Genomic DNA, 26,391 nt, shown 5'->3' with positions numbered 1-26,391 from the left:
CAAACGAACTGCTCTTATGCACAGATAGCAAGTTATGTGTGCTTGTGGAGCTTCTGCAGTAGCTAAAAGTATTTCTCTTTGGGTTTTATGTCTTTGGTCCACAGGAGCAATTCTTCTGTATCATGTGTCTAGTATAGGTTACTTTCCCAATGCTACCTTATCCAAAGGACCTTAAGAAGCTATTTATTTCCTTCTGTAATCAAAGCAATCACTGGCTAGGGCTGTATTCAGTAAGGAAGCTGGCTGGTTATTAGAAATTCATTGGTGTCATAATATTAGTTGCATTTGTAAAAGATGGATGAAAGGATAATTGTTCCGGCATTTCCATAGTCTAGGGGGTATATAGATTGGAGGGTCCCTTCCTCAGTGAATATGCTTTAGCAGACTTAGGGAAGTTACTCCATCATTTCTTTCCTGCTGATTTCTTGAAGGGTCTGAAGTCCTTATTCTGGTGACCACCAGAGCTGCCCATCAGCACTGGTCAGCAGCAGGTCATTTTGCCTGATCCCCTTTGATTTTGTGGCTTTTGTCAAAACTTTGTCTGCAAATACCTCACAGCCCAAGAGGGAAGCAAAGCCTTGCATGCTCCAGGCCATCGAGGACAGTTCTGCAAGGGTCAAAAAGGCATGCTGATGAAGAATTTCCTTGTGTTACCCACTTCCTTCGCTATTCATTCCAGACTTATTAGGTCAAGCGCTGCTTACCTCTGCAATTTGCATTGTGCAAGATGGACTTTGGGAAAGTTAGGTGGATGAGGAACATTTCTTGGGAACTAAAACAAAAGTACATTCAGTTTAAATTCTTTGGAACACACCTACCTGAGATAATAGGGCACTTCTTTAAAAGTTTCTGAACCCACCACAATCCTCCTGTAGAAACACAGACATGCCTTTCAGTCCCCTTGAGTTATCAAAGGGGCTTAAAGAAATAATGCACCTGGATTTAGCTTTGCTTTAAGTCTTTATGCTGCTGACAGGGCTTAAAATGGGCAGGTAATCACTGGTACAATGTGTCATCTTTTTTTCCTCCCTTTTCTTATGAAATAAAGTGCAAAGTACCTACCTTTTTTTAAAAAAAATCTTAAGCTATTTCTTTTAAATGAGGCAAAGCTATCACTATTTTCCTTTGCTCTGATATTTTTGACAGGACTTGGTTTCCATGGTGAGATGGAAATGAGTTAGATGTATAATAAAGAGGATACAATACATGAGTCTCTATTCATATTGACACCTCTATTTGTCTCTGAGGCATTAAAGCCTGGTGTTAAATGTTAATGAGATCTGAAGAGTGAACCAGAGGGCAGCCAGATCTGTTGCTTTCTTCATTGGCTTAGGGACCAGAGGTACAACCTCTTTTTCTTGCCTCTCATTTTTAATTCCTTCTGTATCATACCAAGTAAATGGTTACTTTTTTTTTTCTAATTTTACCACTTTGGAGTGAGCCACGTGTCATGCTAAGTGGACCTTAGCTTTTCATTCATATGAAGTAAGCGTTTTTGCTTCCATTTTGCAAGAGAGGAAGCTGAACTTACAAAAAGTCAGTGCCCTGGGCTCAGGGCTGCTGAATGGCAGAGCTGAGCCTCAAACCCATCCTACGGGACTCTATACCCAGTGCATTTAGACCTTGTATTCAGATGTCTAGTCATTGACCAGAGAGCCTTTATCATCCTCCACTTCCCTATCTGTCGTCTCAGCAGTCTGGTGTGGGCCACAGGACCTCACCCTTCCACTGGCCTCTTGGTGGCCTCCCTGATCAGAACTTTCCCAGCCCATCCAACCTGAGTGCCTCAGCCAGGTTTACCTTCCTGAAACACTTTCTCTGAGTCCCTCCCATGATGACAGATTGCCAGTTTCTCTTGTTTCCAACCACATTAAGTTCAACTACCTCTACTCAGTCCTCATATTCCTCCCAAATAGGTCCCCTGAGGAAGTTTTTATGAATTTTCCACCACTCCCAGATAATGAGATATTTTTTCCTCTTCTAAAAATATATAGTGTCCATTTTTCTTTCCATGTCTTCTTGAGTATTGTTTGCCATTGTCTGAAGTGCCCTATTTTCTGTCTGAAGCCTGCCTATTGGATTCAGCCTAGATATAATCCTTTAAGCCTCCAAAAAAATTTGAAAATGTCATTATCTCTCTTTTTCCTTACCTCCTGAGGCTCTTAGAATGTCCTCACTCAGTTTTCCTCAGGATTCCCTTGTGGATCACCATGGTTTCTCTTCTGGCCATCTTGTCTTCAGCTAGACTATAAGTTCCTTATAATAAAGCAGTGGTCTTTATTTCTGTTGTTCTCATTCTGCTTAACAGACAGCTAGAAAATAAGAATTGTAGCTAACATTTATTAAGTATGTAATATGCACTGGCACTGTTTCCCTGTATTCATTCTTATAATCTTCACAGTAATCCTCCGAGGTAAGGAGTAGCTCCATTTTCAGATGAAGAGACTGAGGGACTGAGAGATTAGATGACTTTGCCCAGATGGTGAAACCGTAAAGCAAATCAGGCAGTGGAGCAGGGCCTCCACGCTGCACTATGCCCCTTATGCTGTCCGACAGGTCAAATGCATATAAACACATATCCAGGCATAGAGAACAAATGAGAAAGTGTGAATTTTTTATCTGAGATTTTATACAGCTAGTGAAGCTCATGGTTCCCAGGTTTCCTCTAGAACTGGGTTCTTAGCTCTTCGCCTATCACTGAGCAGCTGGAGATCTTTGCATTAAATCAGTATATTCCTTTTTAGAAAAGTATTCTGAGTTTTATTAGCACTGTCCAATCCCACTTAGAGCCAACCTGACCTTTGCATGGTGGATGTAACTCAAGCTCTCACTCCCCTTCTCCAGTAATAAGAGCCTCTTCTATTTGGTATTAGGTGCCTTAATCTTCTCAGAACGAGATAGAATATAAACAAACAGAGTTGAGTATTTTAACTTTATAACAGCAGCAAAAACTTCCATAAGTCTCTTAAAAATGAAGTAATTTTAGTTTTGAGAAATTTGTGACTGCCTAGGTCAACACTGTCATTTCTGACTCTCCATCTCTGTAGTACATTTAAGCAGCTAATTTAGATTGCTTCCATTTTGCAAGAGTTGCATTTTCCTATACTACAAACTTGCAAATGCTATAGCTGTAGCATATTTTCCACATCAGTGCTCTTCTTTTGCATAGTAGATGTGGTTTGGGAGATTTTATTTATTTAGTTAGTTAGTTAGTTAGTTAGTTGGTTTTGGTGAGGTTTTGTTTTTTGTTTTTGTTTTTGTTTTGTTTTTTGGCCAAATCCAACCAAATTATCATCAGAAATGCAAGAAAAAATCATATTAGTAAAAGACCTTTAAATTCTAAGATCCAAGGTGTGTCACTTGTGTACCTCAAAGTCACACTGCATACTGAGGTAACACCTCCTGAACCATGTTTCTGACTCATCCACAGAGCAGTACCTTATATGGAGTCAGCACTTAGCATATGTTTACCAGGTAGAATTTTGGATGTTTTCCTTGGCTTCTACAAACAGAAGTTGGTTTAGTAATCAAAAGCAAAGTGTTCTCCACCAAGGGAAGTATGACTAGAGTTTCAAAGAGTTAACTTTGTCAGGTTAGACTGGGGGATTTTACAAATGGCAGCTGTTGATGCTGATGGAGAAAATAGATTTGGGTAAGAAGAAGAAATGGTTCTTACTCAGCCATATCTAACAAGTTTGTGGAAAGGGGTACTATTATACCAGGTCTCCTTTGAACAAGAAGGGTGATCACTATGTAATGTAAATACAAACCCCACAGGGTAGGGCACCTGAGTGGCTCCATTGATTATATGTCTGCCTTCAGCTCAAGTCATGATTCCAGGTCCTGGGATCAAATCCTGTATCAGGCTCCCTGAGCTCAGCAGGAAATCTGCTTCTCCCTCTCCCTCTGCCCCTCCTGCCTGCTCATGCTCTCTCTCTTAAAATAAAAAATAAAATCTTAAAAAAAACCCCACAGCATCTTGTCCTGGTTTTGCTTCCTAGCCTCAGCTCTCACCACTGCCCATCTGGCACGTGATGCTCTGGAACACCAGCCTGTTTGGCATTCTCACACGTGCTATACCCTCCTCAAATCCATGTCTTGGCTTTTGCTCTCCTTGCTGGCAAGGCTGTTCCTTCTCCTCCATTTGGTGTAGTTATCTGCCTCAGACAAGAAATTCTTTTTCCCAAGGACAATTGCCTCCCTTCCAAAAGTGGAAATGCCACTTATCAGTCCTTCTAGAATTTGCTGTGCACAACCTGTTAATACTTTGTATTCTAATTAGTAATGTGCCTGGGTTTCCAGCCAGCCTGGGATTTTCTCAATCTGTATCACCTACACTGTGCCTGAAATATAGTGGGTGCCTAGGGGCCTTGCTGAAAGAAGAAACAGCAAGGGGAAGATGATGGTAGATGAGTGCTATTCCACAAGGGAAAAGGAAAAGCTGAAACCTATCTACATGAAATCCCCAAATATGTTCCATTCTTTCTTTGTTGTCACCTTATTCTGCCTTTCCTGAGGGAGCAGTTGGCCCCATGTGAAAGGTAAAACCCATGAGTCTTTAGGGACATTTTATGCATGTAGAAAAGTCTAGCATTTCCCAGTCCACTACTTAGGAGTTTCATCATAGAGTGTCTCAGGAGGTGTTATCTCCCCTCTCGGGTCTTAGGGGGAGAAAGGGTGATCAAAGAAACCAACTCTAGGGGAAATTTTAGAGTCAGTGGTTTTTATGGATAAGCAAGGGGTCTGAGCTTCCAGGAACAGAGTGGCAATGGGTATGATCACAGTATGGGGAAAATTCTTCAAGAATCTCCTGACCATTTTTACATGCAGCCATCTTTCATATCCCTATGAGATAAAATCACCCTAAGGGTCATAAACCACTGTCAGGGGTATTGGACAAGCCCCATAGGTAGTTGTTCTGAGCCAGTAAAAGCATCTTAATTGACCTAAATGACAACAGTTATGTTATAAATATCTAGAATTTATGACCTGAGAAGGCATAATCACATCTTCCATCAGTTAAGTTTGCATAGGAGAAGCTTGGGGATTTAAGATAGGGCTGCAAGTTGGGGGAAATCTGATTAGCCTTAACTTTATGACAAACACAGAGCTAAGTGAATCGGAGTGCTTTCAAGTTCCTGATCCCTGAGAGTTAAAGGCAGTGGTGTTTCAGAGTCGGTAAAAGCCACCCCGTCCCCTCTGTGCAGCTGTCATTTTATTGGCCTTGTAAAGTCTCGCGTTCGCCGTGACAAATCCAAGACCATATACCTGCAAAGAAGAGATGTTTTAGATTATGGGGTGTGCAGGAAGCAGACGGTGGAGTTAGAGGGTGTAAGCTGAAGGCTTGTTGGTGTGTGTGTTTATGCTGAGCCCTCTTTGGAATGTGCAGAGTCATTGTGAAAAGCAAGTAAATGCTGCACCAAAGAACACATGAAGATCTGATGAGATGCCTCAGCCTCTACAGCATTTGAGTAGGTGAAATTCAGGGAAGAATTTTAAAATGAATTTATGCATCTAAAAACTCCACATGTCTTTCAAGTTAGTTGAAAATTAAACTTGGGTTTTTAAAACATAATGTATTTCCTGAAGTTTTTTATGAAGAGAAGCATTGATATCAAGCAGTTTGATTACATCTGAAGCAAAAATTGAAACAAAACCAACCCAAAAGAGAATGTGTGTTTTTAAAATCACACATTATAGACATAAATTTGATATCATTGATCAACCAGGTGATTGCCCCAGACTCAGTGATCAATGGAGTGGAGTCATCTTTGAGGTAAAAGGCAAACAGCCAACTTAATCCCAATTTGCAGAGCTTCAAAGGTGAACAGTCATTTTGCAGGGCAATGAAGAGCTCAAGTTATCTATTTAATGCCGAAGTCTGTGAAGTCAGTGAAAATTCTTTAATGAATTTGAGAACTATCCTTCAAAGAAGCCTCCAACTAAAACCCGTAGAGAGACCAGTTGTCTTTGAACTCTAGAGATGACGTTTATCCTAGATTAACCTGATCTTTTGGTTTCCTCTGTTTACTAGGGACAGAGTTCTGAATTTTGAGAGTAGCATTACAGTGCTTTGGCAGGCATACCTATCACAGATGTATTATAACATGGAGGAATGCTTTTTGCTTCCTACAGCTTCATCTATTAATAAGGACTTGTCCCAACCAAAGGATCCAGTTTGTGCATGAAATTCTTGCATGTGTCCATGTTCTGTTTCTAAGAGTCAAATGGGCCCTGAGATATGCACTCAATTCATTACTTCTCAGGAGGTATGCAACAAAACTTCAATTTTGGTTTTATTTTTATCATACTTTCCACTGTTCTGCTATACCTTTAAACCTTGTATCTTCCAAATCCAAAATTCCATGCCTTACAATGTGGAAGAAATAGGAAATCTGGAACTGATTATGAAATTATGAAGGAGGGGAGATGCAGAAATGTACGAGGATAAGTGTACAAATGCATAAGCTCTGATATACACAAAGCCTGGTGCGAAGGACACATCATTTTGGGTTTGAACCCCTGCTTTTACATTTCAGCATAATGAAATCTAGCATTTGCTTTGTGTAGTGCTTGGGGAGCTTTTGGTGTTAACAGAATTCTTTTCTAAAGAAATTCCTTTGGATTCCTTTAGAATTTGTCCAGTTTCCAGGTTCCAATAGGAAAAACATGGATGAGATTTTAATAGAAAAATAGTGCTTCAGATTTTTCATTTGGCAAGCACCCTACTCTAGAGCTACTCTTATTTTATTGAGTAGAACACATCAGCTTAATAGAGGAGCTCTCAGTGTTTGTACCCTGATGAGACGGGCATGGGCCCCCTGGGAAATAGGCCCTCTGGGGTTTTGAGTCCACTTGTGGTTTGCCATTCATTCTCATCTCATTGGAGAATACACTTGAACAACAATTATATGTGCTGATAAATCAAAGCCAAATCCTTTAATGTTCTGTACTCATATCTCCTTGAAAAAGGAAGGCTGAACCTTTCCATAAGTTATTTCAGATGTGATTGTCTTCCTATTGATCAGGTGGTGGTGGTAGTGGGATATTCTATTGTTTAGCTTTAGTGCTCGCAAACTGATTTTAAAGGCAATGCATTTTTATTATTAAAGATATCAAATAATTCAAAAATCTTTGCAAAAGAATTCCACCATCCAGAAATACTAACATTTTGGTGAGCTGTGTGCCTTCCCAGTCTTTTTTTTTCTATATCTAACCTCTTTACAAAAAAGAATGAAACCATGTTATAAATATCTTTATAACTTGCTATTTGAACTGTTAACATTGTATGTTGGACACATTTCTGCATTAATAGATTATACCTAGGGCGCCATTTTCATAGCTTCAGGGTATAGAATTTTGCATTATTTAATCAGTCCTTAACAATGAACACTTAGTTCTTTATAAATGTTTCCTATTAGAATGCCATAGCTCCTTGGGCTTCATCTTTAAGCAGTTGTCTAATAATTTATTTAGAATAAATTACTAAAAGGGAAGTTGCACATGTACATTGATACCTATTGTGAAGTGGCCTCCTAGAGAGTCTGTGTCCAATCACTCTTTTATTTTTATTTTTTTAAAGGTAGTAAGTAATCTCTATACCCAATGTGGGGCTGGAACTCACAACCCCAAGACCAAGAGTCAAATGCTTTACTGACTGAGCCAGCCAAGTGCCCCTCATCCTACTTTTATGTCTTGAATGGCACCATCTTGCTGTACTACCCCTCAAGTCTTTGGTTTTGTTTTACTTTGCTTTTCCAAATTAACTCTAATTGGTACTGAGTTCTCAGGATTTTTCTCCCGAGTGATAGGGTACAAACCAGGGAAACAGTTAAGATGCTAACTTGAAAGTCAGTGCAGCAGGAAAAGAGAGATGAAGAATATGCTTGTAGAAGTGACACTATGATGCTCATCTGGCTTTTCCCCTGTGGGTACAGGCCTTTAACTTGAATGTATGAAGTTTCTGAAGGAGTTGCCTCTCTCCGTTTCCTTGCAAGGACAGTTTTCTTTGTTGTAGGTGAAGATTTGTAGGCCTCGGCCAATAAAAGGGAAGTGGCTGGTGCAAGAAATGAGCAAGTGGTCCCACTTTCCTTGCTCCAGATCTTACAAACACATAAAACAAAATTCAGTTAACCAGTTGATTTTTGCTGGCATACGTTTTGAATCTGGAGCTTCTTGGCCATTGAGGGGTCTGAGGTTCGGGGCCCTTTTATCCTTTTATTGGTGAATTCACTGAAGTGTAGGCAGACAGAAAATGTTCAAGTGGCAGGCAGATAAACTTGTTAAATCCCTGGGAGTCTTTCCTTCCTTGCTCTGGGAGTTTATCATCTTGGCGGAGTTAAAAGGCAATTAGACCTGCAGGTCTTTGCCGGCTTGTTTATTGGCGTTTTACACATGGGTGTTGAAGAGACAGGGTCGTATTAAACATTCCGATCCTGCTGGCTGGAGGGGAATGAGACCTCGTCCCAGCTAAGTCTCCTCGAGAGAGAGCCTTGCCAAAAAGCTGGAGGAAAATCCGTTTAAATATAGTACCTGTGCCCCACGATGCTCATTGTTGGTGGAAAATTGCAGTCGGCTAGCTCCATGCTGCGTTACATTTCCTGGGAAATGGTTTTATGGAAGGGCGTTTGATGAAAAAGTTCATTCCTTTTGTAATTGTTAGCTGCCCTGTGGTGTTAGTTAAGGTAGAAGCACACTAGAAATGCTTCTTGCTCCAAATCTCTAGGGCAAGCCCATTCATGACAAGGGAAGGCTACTAGTTTGAAATTGGATGAGGGACAGATTTCCTCTAAGCCTCCTGGTCCTTCTGGTTCTCTGCATCTCCCCAGGCAGGCTAGTCCTGGGCAAAATTGCAGAGAAGCCCCGTCTTAGGCTTCTGCAACCACTTCTCCCTCTTCTCACACCCCTCCCCTCCATCTGCCAGGAGCCTTGTAGACAGAACTCTCACACTCATATGCTAGTGAAGTAATATGGCCCCCATCCCTTCTCCCTAGGAAGTTGTTGTTGTTGGTTTTTTTTTTTTTTTCAGAGTCAGCTTGGGCGCTCATCTCAATGGAAGTGATGAGAATTTGCAGGGCTGAGCATCCCGTGGTGGTTAAACACACAGGCTCAGGACTCAGATACCCCTGGGATCAATTTTAGGCTCTCTGACTAATCTTGTGGCTGGAATCCCCTCTGATCTCAGGATTTTTTTTTAATCTATAAATGAGGGACAACAATAGTCCCTACCATGCTACTCTGTTGAGAGAGTAAATGAACTAAATCATGGAAAGTGCTTAGCAGAGTGCCTGTCATGTAAGAGCACAGTAAATGATAGTTATTATTATTATTATTATTATTATTATTATTATTAAAATATATTTTTAATTTTTCTTAAAGATTTTTTATTTATTCATGAGAGACACACAGAGAAAGGCAGAGACACAGGCAGAGGGAGAAGCAGGCTCCATGCAGGGAGCCCCATGTGGGACTGGATCCCGGGTCTCCAGGACCACACCCTGGGCTGAAGGTGGTGCTAAACCGCTGAGCCACCTGGGCTGCCCTAAAATATGTTTTATTTATCTAAGACACACCTAATGTGTGTAATATACATACAGATGTGTGTATACACATGCACAGTTGGTTGTCAATTATTTTTTTTTTACAAAACTTGTAATACCTTTTTTAGTGTTTTTTAACCAATCTAGGGTGTTCCTGAAATATAAAAATCTATCCAGAGAAAATGAGAAAATCCTTGCTCATGTCCAGAATACCTGGAATGTTTAAGGACTTTCCATTTCCACAACTGACCATTGTGCTCAGTAGTCCGGGGAACTCCTTTCCTAAGTGGCTGCTGCTTATCCAAATCTTTGTTTCTTAGGAGTCAGGCACCCTGCCTTAATTTTCTCATCTAAAGAAAACACAATAGATGACTGCAGCTTTTATTCCCAATCTGACCTTCCGTGTTCTGAAACTAATTTGCCCTAGTGTCTTGCCAGCGTCTGTGCAAGGACTTCCTCTAGCTGAGGAATGTGGTTCTGATTAAGGACATCCTATAAGACCCAGGAGGATCGCCTGGGAAGGAAACCGGACTGAGACTAGAGTGAATTTCCATTCTCCAGTCAGATATGTGATATAGAAGACCAGAAGGTGTATGGAGTTTATCATTAGAAAGACTAGGAAAGAGAATTAAAGCAAATGGCTGACAAATTGGCTGTCTTTTATGCAAAGTTGACGAGCTAGTCCGCCTCTCTTACCAGAAAGAGGATATGCAGAGCCCTCAGGCCAAATGGCTCTGCAGGCAGCAGGCTTTTTGAAGTCTCTGCTTGCAAGCCACCACTTTTAACAAGGCCTCTGCTGAATTGCCTCCTCATAAAGATGTAAAAACTTAATTTTTACCTAAAATATCTTAGTTTCAACAACTGTGATTCCCCTCCTTAGTGTGTACGATGCTAGGGTGAAATGCCTGTGTTATGTACAAACATGGTGTGTTTTTTCTCCCTACACTCTTATGAATTGAGTTGAAAATGCTAAACCTTGCTTTATTCTGAGATGCTAGACCTTTTCCTGGACACCATTAGGCACTAGCTCAACCCTGCTGTAGCCAGGAGGTGACTTGGTGAAATGCTCCAGGATCCCTGGAGTAATGGGAGCTTTGCATCCATGGGAAGAGGGATGGCAGTGGCACGCAGTGGGCAATGAAGTTTTGGAGAGCTTGGAGTTTCTTTACCAAATATCTAAGAATCTACTAATAGTTGTAACCCTAATATGATTTTCTTGTTAATCTCTGTCAAACCATGAAATCTGATCTGCTAGCCATGACTAAGCCGTGAAATTTGTCAACTTTGTCTGTGATTTACACAAGCTCTGTTTAAAAAAGAAAAGTCTTAACACAAAGTGTGGAACATTACTTCCCAGCATGCCGCTAGTATCTTATGACAACAAATAAGAACAGAGTGAACACATTTCTTGTGCTGTTTCAGGGACCAAGAATGGATAAGATAAAACCCAAAAACTAAATAATGTATTTTCCTTTGAGATGATAAGTATGCACATGGTAGATCTGCTTAGTAGATGTCAATAAGTATGAAATAAACATTCAAAACAGTTTTATGGTTCATATCATTGGGCATGATAATAAGCTTCCTTAAAGTGGTAGATTGTTTTTGAGGGAAAATAAATGAGTAAAGTCTGTATTTTTTTTTTTAAATCATAGGTTATATAACTAATCATTTAACATAGTAAAGTGGCCATGTATTTAGGCATTGGGACTTGAAATCTCTTTTTGTCGTTGGCTAGCTGGGTGAATTGTGTAAGTCACTTAACTTTTTTTCCCTCAGTTTCCTCTTCTGAAAAGTGGGGGTGATAATATTTTATAGGTGCTCTAAGGCACAAGAAAGATACTGCCTTTTTTTGTAGGTACTCCAAGGCCTTATCCATTCGAGTTCTGATTATAGTTAGTGACATTATATAATGATATAATAGATTGTTGGCTATCTTTGTTACCCCCAGAATTGATTAAATTAAGTTCATGTAATTGGGAAAAAATATTTTTATTTTACCAAAGGAAATCTGGGCAGTTTCTGAGTTTTCCACATGGAGGAAGGGAGAGAAATACAAATGAGGAAAGACATTGCAGACCTGGGGAGTGGTAAGGGCTCTCCTAAACCTGCCAACTGCCTTTTACTCTTGGACTCAAAGAGAAAGAATTCCCAGTCTTTCTTAACTGTCTCCTGACCTCTATCTACGCTGTAGATTCTAGAATCAGATATCAGATGACTTAGAACTTGTCTTATTGTATACCTAGAGCATTGATTTTCATTTTTTTCAGAAACAGGGGCATATGCCTGCTCAAGCAGACCTGTGTATTCACTTTGACTAAAGTCTTTGGTACAAACAAAATGCTTACACACCAGTGTGTAAAGTCAGTCAGGAGGTACCTCCATCAAGACACACAAGACTTATCCTGTGGTTTTAATGCCAGCTAGAATTGGAAGTGGGTTACTCTTCTCTTTTATCTCTGTTGATGTACCCAGGTATTCTGAGAAACACAGGTAGGCAGAGATGAATGATTTCAGTAGAGAGCGGCTGGGGTGGAGATACTTATTCACACAAAGAGTATGTTCTGAGAAATTCACTCTTTATGTATCAAGAGTTGAGGACTAGTTCCTGCAGATTTAATTATTAAATTCTGTAAAGGATAGTTTTTTACATAGCTGTAAGAGTCCCTATGGACTTCTGCTGCTAGAACCTTCAGACAAGTACTTCTATTTTTCCCGTTATTGTTTATTCTAGCTTTTTATTAAAGCAAAAAACAAGCTTAAAAGCACAAGGGGAGGAGGGCCAAGACCTCTGGAGATCCTTTTATTCTTGTTCTTTCTCCATTTGAGACATGGCTACACCCTAGTCATCAGATTTCACTGGTTGCAGGAGAGAAGTGGAGGGCAATTAGAAGAATGGGACAGCTGGAGCATGATGATAAATGCAGGAGGAGGCTGCATAGGAACTGAGGAGGCAGGGTGTCCCAGATGTGATCATCTGAACTCTCCTGATACAATTCTCCATCCCCTAAGGCATTAGAACTTTCAGTGAGAGAAATTGCTAGAATCCAAACATTTGGATCCGTATTCCGCCAAAGGATCCATATTTGGATCCAGTCCGTCAAAGGCCAGTCATCATACATAAACCAACCTGGTTCCTGACAGAAGTCAGTACTTTAAGGTACATATAAGTCAGTGCCTTGAAGCAAAACCTCATTGGAACCTCACCACTGTAGAGTTGTGCTTGGCCTCAGCTAGCAGTTGTGTAAAGATGCAACCAATTAGCTCATTGAGAGGACAAACCAATTCCAGGCCCTTCTTCAGGGCTTAACAATGCATATGCTAATTAAATAAATTATACCTTACCTTTCATTCAAATCCATCCTGAAGGAAGGACATCTGCCAATCCATTCTTAGTTACTGCTGGAATTTCAAAGAAAGTCAATAAATGCCTTTACTTTAAAAAATATTCTATGAATCCATTCAATTTTTTTTTTATTTTTTATTTTTTTATTCAGAGAGAGAGAGTGAGAGAGAGAGGCAGAGGGAGAAGCAGGCTCCATGCAGGAAGCCCGACATGGGACTCGATGCCAGGTCTCAAGATCACACCCCGGGCTGCAGGCGGCGCTAAACCGCTGTGCCACCAGGGCTGCCCTCATTTTTCTTATTTTAAATGTCTTTGCCTACATTTGCCCAAAGAAGTAAGGCTTTACCATTTTGGACTTTTTCTTCACAGTGTGTTTTAGGCCGTTGGAGGCATCTTTTGAGATGTTTGAGCCCAGCCTCTTCCAGCTTTTTCATTGGACCTAAATCCAGGAAACCCAGCAAGAATCTTAAGATTTCATTTTCTTTCCTGTGGAATGAGAAGCAGGATATCTATCCACTTTGGAACTCATTGCATAGATGCTTGTTCTTCATTTCTAATTTTCTCCTCCATATCCTTTAACTCTTTCTGGTTTAAGATAAAATACTTTGTATTTGATATAGTTTTCCCCACCTTGGTCCTTAATGGGTCGGTGAGTCTTCTGTGGCTTCATGGCCCTGATAGTAGGGGGTGCTGCTTTCTTTGGTCTTTTTGTTTAGTTAGCTCTCCTCAGCTTATATTTTACATGGCTCTTAGAAAGTTCTAGGTGTGTGGTGGTGCCCTCATTCCTCACACTTTAAGTAGAAGATATCACAATACTACAAGAAATTTTATTTTCAAAGATGCTATGAGGAAAATCCAATAAATACCTCAAATGTTCTGTCAAAGCAGTGGTTCTCAAATGGAGGTCATCTTGGCCCAGACTCCTAGATAGATATTTGATAATGTGAAGAGACATTTATCTCTCCAACTTAGGGAGAGAGATGCTACTTGGCATCTCATAGGTACAGGCCATAGGAACTTTGCTTCATATCCTATAAGGCATAAAGGAGTTTCAAAGACAAAGAATTATCTGTCCCCAAATTTCAGTAGTACCAAAGTCAAAAATTTTGCGTTAGAGGAATTCTTGGTCTTTTTTTCTTTTTCCTCAAGGCCTGAGGAAAAAGAAAAAACAGGAAAGGAAAGGAAAGGAAAGGAAAGGAAAGGAAAGGAAAGGAAAGGAAAGGAAAGGAAAGGAAAGGAAAGGAAAGGAAAGGAAAGGAAAGGAAGAAAGAAGGGAGGGAGGGAGGGAGGAAGGAAGGAAGGAAGGAAGGAAGGAAGGAAGGAAGGAAGGAAGGAAGGAGCTCCATTTTCATGAGTGCAAATGTCCTGAGTTCTTATATTCCACACAGACCCAGGAATTGGAGAGCACAAGGGTACTACTAAGCAGGGCAAAGTGCAAGGTCAAGGCAGGTCTTCTCGGCTCCAACAGCTGTCTCAGCTCCAAGAAGAGACAACTCAGACCAAAGCAGAGGACCAAAAAGTTACAAGGATGTTTAGTTTGTGATAAAAATCATTTTGCAGATTAAAGTGCTTCCTCCTGCCCATAAAATGGTATGTTCTTTAAATAACTCAAAAATAGGAGGCATTTAACTGTGTTGTGAGCAGGAGGCAGAACTGCTGCTCAAAGCCACGGTCAATTAATTCCATCCTTGTAATCAAGCCTACTGAAGCTGTAGGTGGTAGCGCTCTTCATATTTTCTCTAATATGCTGTTGAACTATCCCATGTTTTAAATGCCTCTATTCTCAACCTGATGGATTCCAGGGATGTTTCCTGGACTCAGGTTCTCTCTCTACATCTCTTGGCTGCCTTCTCCCTCACTCCTTCAGTGGTAGCTAAATGGCTACTCCACCGCCAGATGGTACCTCCCCACATGCAAGCCCAGTTAGGAAGAGTGAATCTCAGTGTATCTCACTGGCTTATATTGAGTCACATGCTCATCCCTGAGCCAATGAAGTAATTAGGGGAATTCTAGGAGCTGATTAGCTGAGGCCAAGGTTCTAACACACTCCTGAGCTGTAGCTGAACTTTGATGTGATGCATGTAAGCTGGAAGTGGGTAGATGTGTTACATCAAAGGGAAATTGGGGCAAGATAATCAAAATAGAAAGGATGGATGTCCAGGAGGGTAATCACACATAAACACACACACACATACACTATACACTACACACTTCTTGCTAAGAAAAGGCTTGGGATTTTGAAGGGGGAAGCCTCAGGTCCTTTCCCTGGCCTTGCCTTTAAAGACCTATCTCTACCATTAACTAGCTATCACTTGAGATAATTCCACAGCTCTCTCTGCCTCCTTTATGTCATCCACAACATAGAAGTAATAATACTATTAGAGTGGTTGTGAAAAATCAGCCCGTGGGATATTGGAAAGGTGCAAACAAGTAGTGGTGGTGACATTAGACTCGAATGGATTCAGTTCAGCTTCTAGAGGCTAGGAGACCAGCTACAACCCACCCAGCTAGTCTATGCCAACCTTCAGAACCCAGTGTCTAAATTTATCCCAATCCTCATTGTTACAGGTCAGTGTGGGAAATCTTCTGAGGTCAATGATTGAGGTAATTGGCTTGCTGTGGATCTTGAAAAAGTCTCTCTGTTAAATGACATAATTGGTTTTAATTATATAATTATGGCACTTAAAGTGTGGGGGTGAAAGGTTACTATTATATTTAGAAGTGAGATCCCCAAATGAAGCAAGGGTGTTCAAGCCAGTGTTTCTTCAAATTTCTCTTTTTATTTTTTCAGAGGGAAGTCAGAGTAGGCTGGCCTTGGCCCTGGCCATTTTGGGACGATTATCCTGCATGAGGTAGTGCTGGGGCTGCTCACAGCATCATAGGAACCTTTGTAAAGAGACGGGAAAGGGCTTCCGTAAAGACCTCATTGCGATCTGAAGTTAATGAGCAGTGGGAACTCAACTGTCAGCAATTGAATGTGATTGGGCAGGGTAATTATATGATTGCCTCTGGTGTTTGCACATGCACAGGGATATTTTTATTGGAAAAAACCTAATTGCTTACTTACTTAGTGGAGGGAAAACCTAAACAAATTTGTGTTGTCATAGATTAAAAAGACATCCTTTCTTTGTCTCTAAAATAGCTGCTTGCCCTGCTTTTTAGAAATGAGGGTTTTATTCTTTTCATGTTCAATCAGAGATGTTGTTTGCAGGACTTGAATTATATGCTAATATGAAAATATAAAGGAAAGCTACTTTGGACTGTGCGTTTTGGTAAAATGACCACGTGCTTATTGCTATGTCTTAAACCATCCCCTACAATGGTCTCTTTCATAATGCAAAGGCAGCTAGAATGCTGGGCAACACTCAAGATACTGAGGCTTTCACAGGTTTTTTTGTTTATTTTGTTTTGTTTTCCTGCATGGAGCCCCATGACAAGATTGGCTTCAGAAGCTATCCCGTTTTCTTTAGTTGCATTAGGCAAGTGGGAGGTATCATTTCTATGGCAGCCTTTTAGACATCAGAACGTTAAGGGTAAGAATTGCAAAGTGTTCCCTCTGTGATTTCCTAGAAACTTAGAGGAAAAGAAAGGCCAAAGTGAGAGAGCCCAAGGGAAGAAGCCTTGGGGCTCTCATTTTGGTGATGATAAATTTCAGTCCAGCATCTTGTTTTGACGGTCCTGCGTAGGTATGACATCTCACCTGTGATGCTGGTGTTCAGAGAGCAGATTGCTGCAATTGAGTCTATTCTATTGCAGTTCAACTCTGCATTATTGGTCTTTTTTCCATCTTCTTACAGAACAAACTATTTTCTAAGTTCTTTCCTGACATCCCACCAGAAGAGGTCAAAATATGACTGCATGATGGGGGGGGGGCACCTTGTGTTGAGAACAGCCCCTCAGATCAACCATGCTTTCTCATCTCAGAATCTTGCACATGCTGAACACACCATAGTCCTGTTGGCTAACTCCACGGGTCCTCTAGGCTCAGTGTTAGACATCACTTCTTCCAGGAAGTCTTCCACGACCATCACCACCCCAGTCTGGTTTGCCTGCCTTTGTTTTATGCTCCCTGGCACCCTCTAGGTTCCTTTATCCACTGTCCTTTAATTGCTTGTCTCATTGTCCTGAAAATGCATAAACTCCGTAAAGGCAGGGCTTATATTTATATTTGTCACTGCTATATCCCCAGAGCCTGGCACAGTGCTTGATGAGTGTATTCAGAATGACTGAATGAGGAGAGGAATGGTTGCTGAGTGTCCTAGGGAATTGTGGTGTGTGATGCTTGGGCTTCCCTACCCTTGCTGTTAATACCGCTTTCTTGTTGCTTATAATTTTCATTGCCCCAGATGATCCAGCTCTGTCGGAGGCACGGAGGCACAGTCAAATCTCATGCTGTACATTGATCACCTGTCCAACCTTTGCCTAGAGTGGGAGCCCCCAGTTCCTTCAAGAGATCCAACTTTACCTGTCTGTAAAGAAGAAGAGGAGGAGGGAGACAGCGGGGAGGATCCGGTGGCAGTTTAACACCAGAGCAGGTCCAATGTTTACTTTTACCCTTTTGGAGGTGGGTAACTGCTGGGTCTCAGAGAGAAACCTGAACAACCATCTTGGATTTGGGGGCTCACACATACTTTATTTTTTTGCTAGCATCTAGAGCTTGCTATTTTTGCATTTAATTCACACCCAGACTACTCCATGATTACCCCAGCATAGAACAAGAATCCAGGTTCATCATCCACATGATGCAAATTCTCATGCTGGCCTCATGTTGTTTTGTGTCTTGCTATGTGGACAGAGAGTACGGTTCATTCACTGGTTCCTATTTCATGACTATTATATTTATTATTTGCTTTTCAAGGTCTGTGATTTTCAACAGCCTTGCTTGTTTTGATTCTCTGGCTTTTGATGTTTTGAATCCCACCTCCCACCACTGCCCCCTCCCCATCCTCTTAGACCATGAGATCTGGAATAACTGCCAAAGGAATGAGCTGGCATTGAGAGCATCCCTCAGTGTTTAAGTATAGCCTTACACAGCCCTAGGGTATGTCTAACCAGCTTTCTCCCTAAGCAGAACATGAACCTCTAACCTTGTAGGCCTCGGACAAAAGAGCTTCCTACTAAACCCCTAAACTCCCTAAGTTTGGACAGCCTGTTGTTAGTTAGGCCACGATAATTTCTGGGTGAATGGATATTTGCATGTGGAAACCATGGCCCCAGGTGGGAGGGAGACATAAACCCTCAGAGCCCCAGGGTGCTTCTTGCATAGTGGTCTGTGACAACTCCCCTAGCTCTAAAGCATATTCTCTCTCTGTTGGTTCTGAGGGTGTATTTAGTTTTTATTCTTCAGTTTCATTTCTATTTTGGCATAATAAGCACCTCAATTAGGATCTTTTCGGTTTCCTTCAAGAAAGAGAGTTTGAACAACCTCTCCTTATAGCAGGTGTGTTCACCAGTGTTACGTGCTTTGAATCAGATGGGGATGGGCCATGGTGAGCTTTATGCCTGAATTCCAAGGAGTTCAGTTTAATTTCCAGTTTTGGAATAGTACCAACGGATGTCTCGCCACCTCATATCCTTTCTGGATTGAGGCAGATAATTACTGCCTACACAAATAAATCACATACTTTTGTAAAAAAAAATGTTTTTTAATGACATTTGATTTGTAATTAAACTTGGTGATGTGGTCTCTGAAGTGTCTCATCTTGCCTAATCACAATTATGTGATTTATGTCCTTTTAGAATATTTCTGCATGCAGGGCTTAGTTCTCTGGTCATTATTGCATAACATGGTGAAGGGGAATAATTTAAGATCAGAAAAAGACAAATTAGAATAAATGGTTGCCATTTTAGGTCAGATTCAAACCACTAATTGTTTCTATTCTATCATATTTTCATGGCCCTTCATTGACTGATTTATTCAGCAAACAGATTTAAGCACTGGCTCACTAAGTGCCCTGCCGAAACCAACAACCTGCTTTCCACCATCTATCTTCTGGGAACTTGTTGGAAATGCAAATTCCCAGACCCACTGCAGCAGAAACTCTGCAGGTGGGGTCCAGCAGGCTGGGTTTGAATGAGCTTCCTGGTGATTCTGCTGCACACAAAAGTTTATGCACTATTGGTTTAAAACTTCTGTAAGTACGTGAGGTGAGGTCATTAATAGGAGTATACTGATAGCCCTGTCAGCCAGGAGCTCGTGATCCATTTTGGGCACAAGGCATAAATTCATCAGACAGCTCAGCAGAATGATCTTTATAAAATGTAAATTACATCATACACTTACTTCCTAAGTGCCCCTAGGCAGTTCCCTTTGTGCTTGTAATAAATATAAATGCTTGGCTAAGGCCTGCAAGGCCTGGCATGCACCATCCCTTGCCTACCTGCCCAGCCTCATCTGGTGCCATTCCCTCTCTCTGCTGGTGCTCTGCAACACCACGTGGGCCTTCTTTCTAATCCTCAGACACATCTGCTGAGTGTGATGTCAGCAGGAATGTAGAGGAAGGGGAAGAAAGAGAGAATATTGCAGAGGCTCAGTAATAGGCTTGGTCACTGAAGTATTTTTTTCATATGATACAATATATCTAAACCCCAATGTCCCTCTTGGCTGATACATTAATATATGGATATTGGTATGTATTGATGTGATAATGTATTCATGTGATAATATAACCAGCCTTATCTTGTAGCATAGCCAAGTCTGAAAAGAGTTGCTGAATCGTTAAGGAAACATTAAATATAGTTTACTTTGGTCTTAATGTTATGGGACCAATTTGTATTGATTTCCCTCTCTAAGAGTTGGCCCAGCGGGCACAGCCGACCACTGAGAACTGAAGAAACATGGCTAGAGGTACAAGGTGCTGAATGTGAAATCATCTGTGTGGCACCAGAACAGTCACGGAGCCCATGCATGATTCTTGCTGGCTTCATTTAGTTTTAAGAAAGACATGACCCTGTTCATTAGGTTTTGTCTTTGTAAAAGGTGATCTGCAAAGGCCAATTTTGATCTTTGGGGGTAGTCAATGTACCATGTGATTTGGGAACAAAGCAGCTGTTTTGATTTTTATTAACTATGAAAAATCATGCTCTCAGGATTCTCTTTATAATAAGAAAGGGGAAATACATATTTTAAATATCATTTGTTTAAAAAACTTATTTGAATTTGAGGCAAAGGGGTTCTTAAAGATTTGGGACTCTTAGAATGAAGAGCTACAGCTATGATCTTCTGGTCTCACTTTTTGTCTTGATTTTGTTTTGACTATCCAAAACTCTTTTGTGGTAACAGACTATAGTATAAGGGTAGCATCTCTGGTTTGGTGCATTATTTGCTTTTTACAAAGCCTCTCATGTGAGCTCCTCAACAGAGGAGGGAAAGGTGGATTTGAAGGAGTCATTACAGAGAGTGGGAGGTGGGAAGGACTCCTGGCAGCCTTACAGCCTCACCTGGCTTATGGAGTTCTCACAGGTAACGAAACAAAGTCTCCCCACCACATAAGCCCTTCCTATTGGAAGGCAAAACTAGGCTGCCACAGGTGGCTGGGAATGCACGTGTGAACAAGACAGACACAGGTAGCCCCTGCCCTCCAGGAGCCCACAGCCTGGAGGCCAGGGAACTTCAGCAAATAACTAGTCAAATAAAGGTACATTCTCACACTTTGAAAGGCACTCTGAAGGATAAGAGAGCTAGATGAGCAGAGAACAGGGAAGCAGATTCCCTCTTGGATTGGCAGGGAGGCCTTCTCTTAGACACAAGTCTGAAGCTGAGAACCAAAGGATGACCAGGTGTTTATTTGGGTAGATGCCTAGGTTGGTGGCATGGAGGGTAAGGGAAATGTGTCCCTGGGGAGTTGGCACCATCTCCCATGCCAGCTGGGACTCTACCCATAGAAAGAGAATTCTGTGCCATAGCGAGAATCTGAGCAACTACCTGAGTGAAAACACCCGAAGACCAGCTACAAAGTGAGTCCCAGGGGAGGAGCTCTTCCTCCTGAAAGGAGGACAGACAGATTTCCGAGTGTGCACTGACAATACTCAAACCACTGTGCCTAAGCGTGACACCAGCACCTGCCCTCCACATCTTCCAGTGGCTCTCTGAGACCCCCTCCTTCTCAGGGCAGCCCTGTTGGTCTCCTCCTTGAGAGCAAAGCTGTCTATAAGGGACATTTATCATACCCTGGAAGATTCTTACGTGGCTTTTAGGGAGACATTTTAATCATCTTCAGAGGATCTTCATAGGTGTAGCCACCAGCTCTGAGAAATGAGGAACTGTCTTCACCCACTGCCCTCTTGACCTGGAGTCATCACAACACATGTCTCATTTGTCCTAGTCAGAACACGTTTTGAGGGAAGGTTCTCTGTTTTGTTGGGGGATGTGTATGTGTATGTGTGTTTGTGCACGTGTGCACGCATGTGTACCAGGCATGCTGACTTTGCACAGATCTGGCTCTTAGAAATAGTTGACAAATGAGAGGAGAGAGTCTGCAAATCCAAATGCCCTTGCAGCACCAAAGCTTGGTTTGTGGAATATGAAATAAAAGTGACATCTGATTCATTCATCTATTTGTTCACCCAGCCAAAAGCAGTTATTGAGGTCTTACTGTTTAACTGTGCAGCCGGAACACCATGCCCAGCATAGGGAAAGTTCACAGGCAGTACTGGTTATTACAGAGGAAGTACAAGCTAACTCTGCCTTCTGAATCCTTTGGTGTTCTTGTCTTCCTGAATTTTTTATCTGTTCATCCCTCTCCTGTCATTTGGGAGTGACAGTGCAGTGTCCCAGGCTCTGAGTGTGTCTGCTTCTCTTCAGAGAGGCAGGACTCTCCCATTGGAGGGAACTTGTGGCATGAGCTCTGACTTTTAGAGTGCCTAAGGACAGCTTACTGGTTGTCTGGACAAAGCCTGGGAGCATGTAATGACATCAGTTAAACTTCAGGGTGGTCTGAGTGGCTTTTTAAAAAATTAGCAAATTAATGAAGACAGTTATTTGGAGAATCTAAATTTTTACTTGCTAAAAAAAGGCCTTGCCTGTTTCTGAAGAGACTGAGGTTTTCTTTGATTAAAACAAAGGAACTACTTCTGCAGACCTGAAAAATTTGAGGCTGGAGTCCCAAACAGAGCCTAAAAGTCAATTCTGCCCAGATGGCAATTGGGCTGGCCCACACAAGGTTCCTCCAAAACCTGCAAATATCACATAGACTCCCGCTTCTGGATTTGGGGGAAAATCAGGTGATTCGGCTACCCTGGACCATGTTCCCACAGATTGCTGTAGCAATGCCCCCCATCCCAGCCTGCCCTCTCTAGTTCATGGTCACTGATGCCTTGCTTACATCAGGCTCACATCCCCCCTTCACATTACCTCCCTGGTTCCTGTCAGCGCAGCATGCAAACCTTATTAGGACATGAGGGCCTGTGGTAGGCTTGTTGTGGTTAGCAGCAGCATGAATGATACCCTCCTGTTCAGATGTCATGTGGCAGGACCTGTCAGGTCAATATCAGTGGATTACTACCCAACCTGAGCTGCTCCTAAGAATGAAGTGGGCACTCAGCCAGGCCCCACCTCAGGGATTCTGACTCATTGGCTCTGGGCTGGGGGTGGGGATGGAGGCCTGGGGCAAGGTCCACCCGGACAGCTTCGGAGAGCCCACAGCATGCATGACCATGCACAGCCCACCTGCTCTCTTCACAGGTGTTCTGCTCTCATCAGCACCCTCGGAAGCCTCTATCCCCTTCCTGAATTAGTCTTGAGCATCACAAACCACTGTCATAAACATGAATTCAAAGCCAGAGCACACGTGTTCAAAGTGGCTCTTAAAAGAAAAGGGATATAACGCCAAAAACAAAAATGTTTTAGTTTGAAATCCCAAATTTATCAACAAAAATCGGGACTTGGGTGGGTAAGATGGTAGACGCAAATGCTTGCCTTGTCTTATGTATAAGCGTGGGAGGTCCCTCTATGTCTAGTGGTTCCAGAGGCAGGCCTGATGTGTGTTTCTTAAAGGCAACCTGTTATTTTCTTACTAGATGCTTGTGGATTGTTTTTTCTTTACGTAGACAAGCCAATAATTTTGCTAACCTATATCTAGTATTTACTTCCTGTATATATTACTGGTGTTTACTGAGCCCTTTTAGCCTTCTACATCTGCATAAATTTATTGCTTCTTTTCATAGATTTAGCCTTTTCTTCTATAGCATCTGCTAGCCTCCAGCTCTTCTCTATCTTATGCCCATGTACCTCATCTTGTCCCTCCTAGGTTACATCTCTATATTCTGGGAAACCGGGCAAGTTTATTATTTGTTTCACTGGCAGTATTTTCTGCAATGGTGATTCAGGTCTTAGCTGCTTCTAATGTCAACTCTAAGTCCATTATTGCATTCGTATCGAGTAATGGGTAGTAGAGTCTCCTTCCATTTTCCATCCTAGCCATGGCCCTCTGCCTCAGTGCCCCATATGAGGTGTTAGGCTTATGGAGAGACTGAGGCCCAGAGAAGGATGTGATTTGCCAAAGGTCACACAGCTGGCTTCCGGGGGAAGTGAGAGGAGAAGTCCAGTTTTCTACCAGTCTAGGGCTCTTTTTATCCAAGACTCTACTTGCAAGATTGACTCTGAGGTACAAAATAAATAATTAGATAAAGTCATCATTATCATCAGCCTAACTAAATTTCATACCTATTAAGAGTGAGTATTGCAACAAAAATTGCTTACCCTGTATTCAGTCTTCTTCCTCTACAGCAGAGCTTGCCTCAACAAGCAACTCTTGTTAGAGAGAGCTAGAATGTGGGGAAAGTTGAAAACAGTGGTTTCCAGTCAGAGGTACTTCTGCCCCTCTGCAGACATTCAGCAATATGCAGAGACATTTGTGGTTATCCCAATTCAGGTTGTGTGTGAGAAGGGTGCTGTTGGTATCTAGTGGGTAGAAGCCAGGGACCATGCTAAGCATCCCACAATACACAGAACAGCCTTGACAACAAAGAATTTTCCAGCCCCAAATATCAATAGTACTGATGTTTAAAACCCTGGTTTAAAGGGAACTAATTCTACATTTTACGTCAGTAAACTACGGTCTGTCTACCTGTGGACTACAGCCCCTTGGGAGGCCTCATCCTTCCACCTCCTCGCAGCACACACCCATAATCAACCCTGGACCAGAATAGAATACCTCATAAACATCCAAGTGACAATTTCTGACATATGTATAGATACTATTGTGACTTCTAAAATAATTCACTTACAGATTTACTGAATTCCTAGTAGCTTTTTGTCACCAAGTGTTTTTCTGAATCAAAAAATAAGAGAAATAAAATGGAGGGCTATGTAATATTTTTTTTATCTTTAAAGGAGTGATCGTCTAAATTATGCTGCTCCTGTCTTCCATGACAAATTTGAAGTTTGGTTATGCCATTGTTCAAGTAGCTCCCAGTCCAAGAGAAAATCTTTAATGTCTGATGGCTTTTACTAGTGGCTACAGTGTTGGAGCAGATCTGGCAAGCAGATGTTCATGGTGGAAATTTTCCATTCTAGAATAGTTCCTTCTGAGGCAGGAGGAGAGTTAGGTCAGAGAAGAATGTGCCAGACAATATGCCCCTTTGTTAATCAATGCTGTCACCTTGGCTGCCCTTCTAGCAGCCTCATCTTCCTGAAATCTTCAGTAAAAAGGCCATTCAACCAATACATGTGGCTGGCCAGAATTTTTTCTAGCTCAGCCCTCACAATAAGGAATGGATTTAATCAGATTCAAAAGAACCTTTAGACCCATGCTATAACAGTGTTACATCTCTGGAAGAGATCTGGAAGGCAGATTATAAAAAAAGTTTCTGAGCAAAACTCTCAAACCACTAATGCAAAGTAATCAAGGTGACTGTGCAAGGTTCTGAAATCTTAGCAACATTTATTAAGCACACCAGGACACATACTATATATTCAGTGCTCTGTTACATTAATTTAGTCTTCCTAGCAACCTATGATTTAAGTACTGATGTTATGACCATTTCATAGATATGGAAACTGAGGCTTTGATCCACTGAATGACTTGTCTGAGGTTACACAGTATTACCTCCTTCTTTAACCCCTGGGCTGATAATATAGCCACACTGCTGATCTTGAGTCAACAAGCTATTGTTTTAAACTCCAATTGCTAAATTGGAAAACGCAGTCCTAGTAGAGATGTGCAGTTATTATAAGAAACGATTTGAGCCAATTGTAGTAGAATTGGCAAAAGCTAGTATCTGCATAATAGTACCAGAAACACCAAGTTTATTGCAAAAAGGTATTTCCAAGTTGTCTCCTCTGTCCTCATTTGTAACCTCTACACATGATAGGGTGTGATACAGAGGTCACTTGGAGGGGATCAGAGTGATGCTCACAGTTGAGAATCAGGCACTTTCATTAACCACATGTGGCTTTAAACAGGCCACTTGGCTCCTCAAGCTTTCAGACTTCTTCTGGCACACAAGGGAAGTCCTAGTTTATTCAACAACCATTTATTTAGCATCTATTATATACACAGATATGATGACAAGCTCACTATCTCTTACTGAGACAGTCATACAAATAATTCTAATGTAATGTGATCTGTTTTAGGGGAGAGATCTGTACTCTATGAGAGACTATGAGCACTGCAGGCTGCCAATGCACACTGACCCCAGCCTTGTTTATTGAGTGCCTACTATGTATCAGGCTCTATTTCAGAAGCAAGTGATTACAAATGCATTGCATTTTAGTTGGAGGGGTGGGGTGGGGAGAGACAATAAACCAGTAAACAAACAGATAAGATTATTTCAAAGACCAGTTAATTTCTTGAAGAAAATACAGTAGAGTGATACAATAGAGTGACAGGGGATGGAAGGCACTAAGGTAATCAGAGAAGGCTTCACTGAGGAGGTGACAGCAAGAAAAGCCTTGGAAAATGAGAAAATTTTTCTAGGCAAAGAATTGGGTGAAATAGCTTGATGCATAAGGTTCTAAAATTACAACATTCTTTCAACAGAGAAGTTCAGATGCCAAGCCTGTGGTATCACTTCTTGGGATTTGTTGAGACTTTTTAATGGCCAAGCACATGCTCAGTTTCATGTAAACATTCCATGTGTACTTGAAGAGAATGTATATTTTCTCTTTTTTTAAACATTTTATTTATTAATTCATGAGAGGCACACAGAGCGAGACAGAGACACAGGCAGGGAGAGAAACAGGCTTTCTCTGGGGACCCCAATGTGAGACTCTATCCCAAGACCCTGGGATCATGACCTGAGCCAAAGGCAGACGCTCAACCACTGAGCCACCCAGGCGTCCCTATATTTTCTCTTTGAGTTCATATTCTTTGTATGTTTTTTAGATCAAGCTTTTAAATTATGTAACTGAAATCTTGTGTGCCTCTCTCAATGTTTTAGCTGTTTAACTGTTCAGTTTCTGAGAGATAAACATTCAGATACTCATGATAATTATGGGTTTGGTAATTTGTGTTAGTAATTCTATCAGCTTTTGTTTTATTTAGTGCTAGGCTATGATCTTAACCA

The 26,391-nt window shown here is 41.5% G+C and overlaps 1 protein-coding gene across 1 annotated transcript in view; it reads left to right on the top strand.

The window, feature by feature from the left end:
- The window catches only part of ERC2 (ELKS/RAB6-interacting/CAST family member 2), a 907,564-nt gene that overhangs the window by 791,846 nt on the left and 89,327 nt on the right, over positions 1 to 26,391 (top strand). The window contains exon 17 of the mRNA XM_041762409.1: positions 17,232 to 17,420. Coding sequence (XP_041618343.1) covers positions 17,232 to 17,288 — 57 coding nt within the window. The 3' untranslated portion in view covers positions 17,289 to 17,420. The remainder of the gene's footprint in view (positions 1 to 17,231; positions 17,421 to 26,391) is intronic.

This window comes from Vulpes lagopus, chromosome 7, assembly GCF_018345385.1.
Source record: "Vulpes lagopus strain Blue_001 chromosome 7, ASM1834538v1, whole genome shotgun sequence".
In the NCBI taxonomy this organism is placed as follows: Eukaryota; Metazoa; Chordata; class Mammalia; order Carnivora; family Canidae; genus Vulpes; species Vulpes lagopus.
The sequence above is the reverse complement of the archived record's forward strand: the minus strand, read 5'-3'. Positions and strand labels throughout refer to the sequence as shown.